Genomic DNA, 6,485 nt, shown 5'->3' with positions numbered 1-6,485 from the left:
GCATTGGAAATGCAGCTGGAGCAGGGGTGTGGGAGCAGCCCAGCCCGGACACGGGGATGGAGATGATGACTTTGGCAGCACTGGGTGTCCCAAGGTGCCCCCTGGAGCTGCAGGAGAGCTCAGGGGTCAGTTCAGGCCTCTGTCCCGTGTCTCCCTGGAAGCTTCACGAGGAATTTGGCAGCGAGGAGGAGGAGGAGGATGAAGCCCCTCCACGTCCCTGCTGATCCCTTTCCCCACCAGAGCTCTACAGCTACACCGAGGAGCCCGAGCTGAGCCACAACAGGAGATGCTTCGAGGAGGATTTCCACGCTCAAGGTACCAGCCCTGGGCCCGGGGCAGCCCCCCGGGGTGGGGGCAGGACCCCCGGGGAAGCCCCTGGCTGGTGGTCGTGTCCTTCCCCCAGTGCCGGGCAGGAGGTGGCTGGAGCTGGACGGGGCCCAGCAGAAGGCCTTTGTCATGCGCCTGCTGGACGGGCTGGAGGTGGTCAACAGGGACAGGAGGCTCCGGGTGGCCCGGGCCATCCTCTACCTGGCACAGGGTAAGCACCACATCCCTGTCTCCGCTGCCAGGGGCCCTGGGAGAACCTCGGGAGAACCCTTCTGCCGGGGCTGTGCCGGGCTGGCAGCTCCTTCCCGGGGGCTCCGGGGGTTCCAAGGCAGATCCTCCCCAACAAGGGTTTGTCTCCGGGGTTGCTCCTCCCCAGGTGTGTTTGGGGACTGCGATAACGAGGGCGATGTCCTGCACTGGTCTCGGCACAACAGCTTCCTCCTGTACCGCCTGGGCACCTTCTCCGCCTTCCTGGAGCTGCTCAACATGGAGATCGAGTGAGGGCACCCGCGCTGCCCTCGCCCTCCTCACCCTCCCTGTCCTCTGCTTCACCCTGTGCTTTCTTCTCGCCCTCATCACCCTCCTCTTCTGGGACTCGATGATCTCGGAGGCCTTTTCCAACCTGAATGATCCTGTGGTTCTATGATCTCCTTTGTCCCCTTCTTCCCTTCTCCTCGCCTTCTTTCTCCTCGTCCTCCTCTTCATCTTCGTTCTCCCCATCCTCCTCACCCTCCTCCTCTTCATCTGCTTTCTCTTCATGCTCCCCGCCGCCTTCTTCCATCTTCCTCACCCTCTTCTTCTTCATCTTCTTTCTCCTCATCCTCCTCACCTTCATCTCTGAATCTCCATCTTCTTTCTCCTCACCCTCCTCCTCCTCCTCACTTTCTTCCTCCCCGCCCTCCTCCCCCTCTCCTTCCTCCTGCTCCTCACGGATGCCCAGGGGGGTCCCACAGCCCTGTCGGGTCCCCCATCCCGGTGTTCCTGGGCTCAGCTGTTGGCTGTGGGTCGGGATGAGGCGGGGCTGGCGCCGATCCCGTGCCATTCCCTGCAGGAACAGCCAGGCCTGCAGCAGCGCCCTGCGGAAGCCGGCCATCTCCCTGGCTGACAGCACAGAGCTCAGGTACCCCCTGGCACCTGGAGAGGGTGGGACAATGGGTGGGACAACCCTGGGGACAAGGGACACGCCTCACCCGCCTGCTGTCCCCGCAGGGTCCTGCTCAGTGTCATGTACCTGATGGTGGAGAACATCCGTGTGGAGCAGGAGGCGGATCCGCCCGAGTGGAAAACCTGCCGGGAGACCTTCAGGATGGAGCTGAGTGAGCCACAAACCCACTGTGCCCTCTGGAGGTCCCTTTGCTCTGCTGGGCCGGCGGGGAGAGCCCGGGGATGAGGGATCTGCTCCGGAGCCGTTCCTGCTCCCTCTCTCCACAGGTTTCCCTGTGCACACGGAGGAGCCGTTTGCTCTCCTGCTCTTCACGATGGTGACCAAGTTCTGCAGCGGCCACGCTCCACACTTCCCCATGAAGAAGGTCCTGCTCCTGCTCTGGAAGGTGCTCCTGGTGAGTGCAAACCCTTCCTTTTTTCCAGCAACATTTTGCCTTGGAACGGCGCTGCTGCAGCCTGGGTGTTCCCCACTGTTGGACCCGACCACAACGAGGTTATCTGGGAGGCACGGGGAGCTGACACAGGGCAGGTTCCTCTGGGATCAGGGTGGGCTGAGCACTCAGAGGACATGGAGTGGGGGAGAGGTGGTCCCTCACCCTGGAGAACAAACCAGTGGTGTGGTGTCTTCAACTCCCTGGGATCAGGGTGGGCTGAGCGCTCAGAGGACATGGGGTGGGGGAGAGGTCTGGAGGATGAACCAGTGGCTTGGTGTCTTCAACTCCCCGGTTTGATCCCCCAACCTGCTGCTCCCTGGAAGCCCGTGCTCCCGGTGGGATGTGTGTCCCTGCTGAGCCATGGGATGTGTGTCCCTGCTGGGCCATGGGACGTGTGTCCCTGCTGGGCCATGGGATGTGTGTCCCTGCTGAGCCATGGGACGTGTGTCCCTGCTGAGCCATGGGATATGTGTCCCTGCTGGGCCATGGGATGTGTGTCCCTGCTGAGCCATGGGACGTGTGTCCCTGCTGAGCCATGGGATGTGTGTCCCTGCTGAGTGACCTCTCCTCTGTCCCCAGTTCACGCTGGGCGGGTTCGAGGCCCTGCAGGCCATGAAGGTGCGGCGGCGGGAGGAGCTGGGGCTGCCCCCCCTGCCCGAGGACAGCATCCAGGTGGTCCGGAGCATGAGGGCGGCCTCTCCTCCCACCTACTCCATCGAGCTCGTGGAGCAGCAGCAGCAGCAGAAGCGGGGCCACCGCAGCCGCAGGGTAGGAGCCACCACGTCCTGCTGGGGCAGCACCGGCAGCGCTTTGGGCTGGGAGGGACCTTGGATCCATCCGGTTCCAACCTATGCCTTCCACTGTCCCAGGTTGCTCCATCCTGGCCTTGGACACTTCCAGGGATCCAGGGGCAGCCACAGCTTCTCTGGGAAATTCATTCCAGGGCCTCTCCACCCTCCCAGCCAGGAATTCCTTCCCAATATCCCATCTATCCCTGCCCTCTGGCAGTGGGAAGCCATTCCCTGTGTCCTGTCCCTCCCTGCCTTGTCCCCAGTCCCTCTCCAGCTCTCCTGGAGCCCCTTTAGGCCCTGCCAGGGGCTCTCAGCTCTCCCTGGAGCCTTCTCTTCTCCAGGGGAACCCCCCCAGCTCTCCCAGCCTGGCTCCAGAGCAGAGGGGCTCCAGCCCTGGCAGCAGCTCCGTGCCCTCCTCTGGACTCTCTCCAGCAGCTCCACGTCCCTGTGCTGTTGTTCCCAGGGCTGGAGCAGCTCTGCAGGAGGGGGGGGTTGTCTCCCCTGAGGGGGCAAAGAGGCAGGATCCCCCCTGCCCTGCTGCCCACCATCCCTGTGGGATCAGCCCAGGGCACAGTTGGGTTTGGGGCTCTCTCAGGACACATGGCCAGGGCATGTCCAGTTTTCCACTCCCCCAGTTTCTGTTGTGGCAGCTGAGCCCCTGGTGGGTTTGTCCAGAGGAAGCCAGAGGCCATCCCAACCCTCTGGCAAAGGGCTGATAACCCCCAGGAGCAAACTGCTCCCAGCAGGATCTGTTTTTAGCTCCTCTCCTGGAGTTGCTGTGCTATGGTCTGAGGATGAAATGCCTTTTGTGAGGGCAGAGATGTGGGATGGAAGCTCCAGAAGTTAAGGTGGATAATGGGGTCCCACCTCCTAGAGCTGCAAGGTTAGAGGTAGAGAAGGAGTTATTCCTTATCCAGGCCAGGCTAGGAGGGAAATCCTCACTCGAGGAACACCTGGGAGCTTGATCCTCCCAGGATGGGGAGATCTGGCGGCGACAGCTGGCAGGGAAATAAAATCCATGGAGTGACTTGGGTTCCTCCTCCCCCTCGTGCTGCAGCCCCTGGTGAAGCAGGACAGCTTGGACATCTACAACGAGAGAGACCCCTTCAAGAACGACGAGGCAGGAGTGGAGGAGGAGGAGAACGACGACGTGGACAGCGGGATCGAGGGGGAGCTGGACCTGATGGAGCGGGACACGATCGTCCCTCCCCTGCCCCCCCAGCGCCTGCCCATCGAGAGGGTGTCCTTCCCCAAGGGGCTGCCCTGGGCCCCCAAAGTCAGGTAAAACCCCCCGGTGTCACTGCCACCCTCCCCAGCCCCCCTGCCCTGGGGTTCATCCCCACGTCAGCCCGTGGGAAGTTTCCTGGCGAGTTGAACTGAGGGGGTTCCACTCCTCGTTTCGTCCCGTTTGGTTCTTTCTGGGCCGGGCTTAGCTGAGCTCTTCCCCAGGGTTTTGAAACCAAGCTTGGCCAAGAAGTGGCAGTTCCACTGTGGATGTCCCGGGTTGTGCTGGGAAGGAAGGAGGCTGTGCTGGAGCGGGGTCAGCATTCCCAGCTGGCACTGGTGGATCTTGGAAGGGCAAGGTCCTCAACTGATCCTCTTGGGAACTGGTCAATGATTGACAGCTTCTTTGTGGAGCTGGACTCTTGTGTGGCCAGGTGGCACCTTCCTGAGCGGTGGAGAAAAACATCCAAGGATAAAGGAGTCGGTGCCTTCCCTCCCTCAGACCAGTTGCCTGCACGTGGTGCTGAGGGAATGTCAGGAAAAGGGGATGCAAACCTCTGCCCTCTCCCTGGGATCCATCCGAGGGTTGTTGCTGTTTGCCCAAAGCCTGGATTTAACCCAGTGCCTTTAAAACAAGGAGCAAAGAGATATTTCTGCTGGGGGAGCAGTGACAGGGTTAAGTTGGTCCACCCAGAGGGACACGGCAGGAATTGTTTCCCACGTGGATCTCCTCGGCTTAACGCTCTCAGCTCCTCCTCGGCAACCTCCTGTTGTTTTCCTTGGCCGTTGCCTGGAAATCCAGCTGGATTTCTCTGCCCATGAGACTCGTGGCTCGTGTCCCACTGATCCTGTCCAGTTCCCATGAAAATGCCGAAGGTGGACGAGATGCCAGCCTGCCCTGGGAGCAGCACGAGCTCTGACAGACCACAGAGACAACATTTGTTCGCTCAGAGCGAGCAGATGCTCCTTGGAGATGCCTGTGGGAGGAGCACGGGAGGTGCAGGGAAAGGTGCTGCTTGTAGAGAATTCCTCTCTGTTTACTTTCCCATGGAGAAGTGGAGCTGCACAGCAAATACAAATGGGTTTGGTCCGTGCTGCTCCCAACCAAGGGTGGCTTTTCCCATTGCTAACGAGGCCTCCAGAAACCAATCCAAGGCTGTGATCCGTTTTCCAACCTCCTCCTTGTTCTTTGTTTCTCCTCTGCTCCATCAGACAGAAGGACATCGAGCATTTCCTGGAAGCAAGCAGGAACAAATTCATCGGATTCACGCTGGGACAGTGAGTGTTGTGTCCACAAAACCTGCCCTGCAGATCCCATCAGTGCACGGGAGGTGTCCACAGAGCTCAGGTTTTCCCAGCTCGAGGCTGCAGCAGTGAAAGCAGCGTTGGAAAAACCTGTCCTTGGAGACACTGCTCCCCAAGGGCCTCTTCCTGTTAAAAATGAGAGCTGGAGTGAGAGACCCCCGGCCCGAGGCCGGGACTGGTTTGATGTGGAGGGAGCTGGAACAGTTTGGTGTCCTCAGGAAATGACCCAGTTTGTGAACAAGCCAAGCTGTGGGTGCAGAGCCATCCTGGGCCGGGCCCAGAGGGGGACAGTCGGGTTTAGGGGCAGTGCTGGGCTCAGGCTCCACCCCAGCCCTCATTTCCTCTGATTTCACCCCAATTCCTCACCCTGACGTTGCTCCTTTCTTGAAGGAGCTTCGCTGGGGAGGAGGTGGGAGGGTGGGCAGCTCGTGCCAACCCCTCTCCCAGTTCCTGACCCCTCTGGGATGTGTCCAATAGACTCCAGGCTCCCTCTTTCACCTCATATAACCCTGTGCTCCCCTTCTTTCCCCCTCTCAGGGACACCGAGACCCTGATCGGGCTCCCACGGCCCATCCATGAAAGTGTGAAGACCCTGAAGCAGGTGAGGTGGTGGATCCATGCACAGCACTTGGGATGTCCCCATGTGGTGTGGGATCCTCCTGGGTAACCTCTGGCTGAAACACAGTGACTGCAGGGAATAAGAAGATCCTCCTTGTTAGTTATAGCAGGAAAAGCTTTTGGAGCTTCCTACGGGGCAAAAAAATGAAAAACTGAGTCCTCCCTGCAATTCCAAGCAGACTATGCAGCATTTTTACCTTCCCTTTGTCCATGGTGTAGCATTCCTGCTCCCTGGGGAGCGTTTGCCTGGAGTTTTGAAGGCGACAGGCTGCCAGGGTTGGGTTTGGACACACACAGAGCCCAAAGCAGTGCAGTTCCCAGCGGGAAGCACGGCCAAGCTCGGCTCCAGCTGTGCTCCAGGTGGAGAGGGAGGCACCTCCGGGGGCCCAGGGACCCTGTCTCAGGTCTGGGTGGTCTTTTGGAGGTGATTGTCCCTCTCCGTTCACCCACAGGGAGATCCCAGGAGGAGTGGGTGGAAGGGATCGAAGGCAGGAGCTGTGAGGGGCTCTGGGACAGGGGGACGTCCCACACAGCGAGTTCTCCACGTGTGGGATATTGGGGATATAACTGGGATATTGGGGATACAACTGGGATATTGGGGATACAACTGGGATATTGGGGA

The 6,485-nt window shown here is 60.2% G+C and overlaps 1 protein-coding gene across 1 annotated transcript in view; it reads left to right on the top strand.

Moving 5' to 3' along the window:
• The first annotated feature begins 261 nt into the window (after positions 1-261).
• The window catches only part of STRIP2 (striatin interacting protein 2), a 20,673-nt gene continuing 14,449 nt past the window's right edge, over positions 262-6,485 (top strand). The window contains exons 1-10 of the mRNA XM_017839199.1: positions 262-315; positions 404-538; positions 704-824; positions 1,379-1,447; positions 1,537-1,643; positions 1,759-1,886; positions 2,505-2,693; positions 3,774-3,997; positions 5,153-5,218; positions 5,783-5,846. Of these exons, the coding sequence (XP_017694688.1) occupies positions 457-538; positions 704-824; positions 1,379-1,447; positions 1,537-1,643; positions 1,759-1,886; positions 2,505-2,693; positions 3,774-3,997; positions 5,153-5,218; positions 5,783-5,846 (1,050 nt within the window). The 5' untranslated portion in view covers positions 262-315; positions 404-456. The remainder of the gene's footprint in view (positions 316-403; positions 539-703; positions 825-1,378; positions 1,448-1,536; positions 1,644-1,758; positions 1,887-2,504; positions 2,694-3,773; positions 3,998-5,152; positions 5,219-5,782; positions 5,847-6,485) is intronic.

Source organism: Lepidothrix coronata, unplaced genomic scaffold (assembly GCF_001604755.1).
Source record: "Lepidothrix coronata isolate B3197 unplaced genomic scaffold, Lepidothrix_coronata-1.0 Scaffold385, whole genome shotgun sequence".
Classification (NCBI taxonomy): Eukaryota; Metazoa; Chordata; class Aves; order Passeriformes; family Pipridae; genus Lepidothrix; species Lepidothrix coronata.
This window is presented reverse-complemented; position numbering and strand designations above follow the sequence as displayed.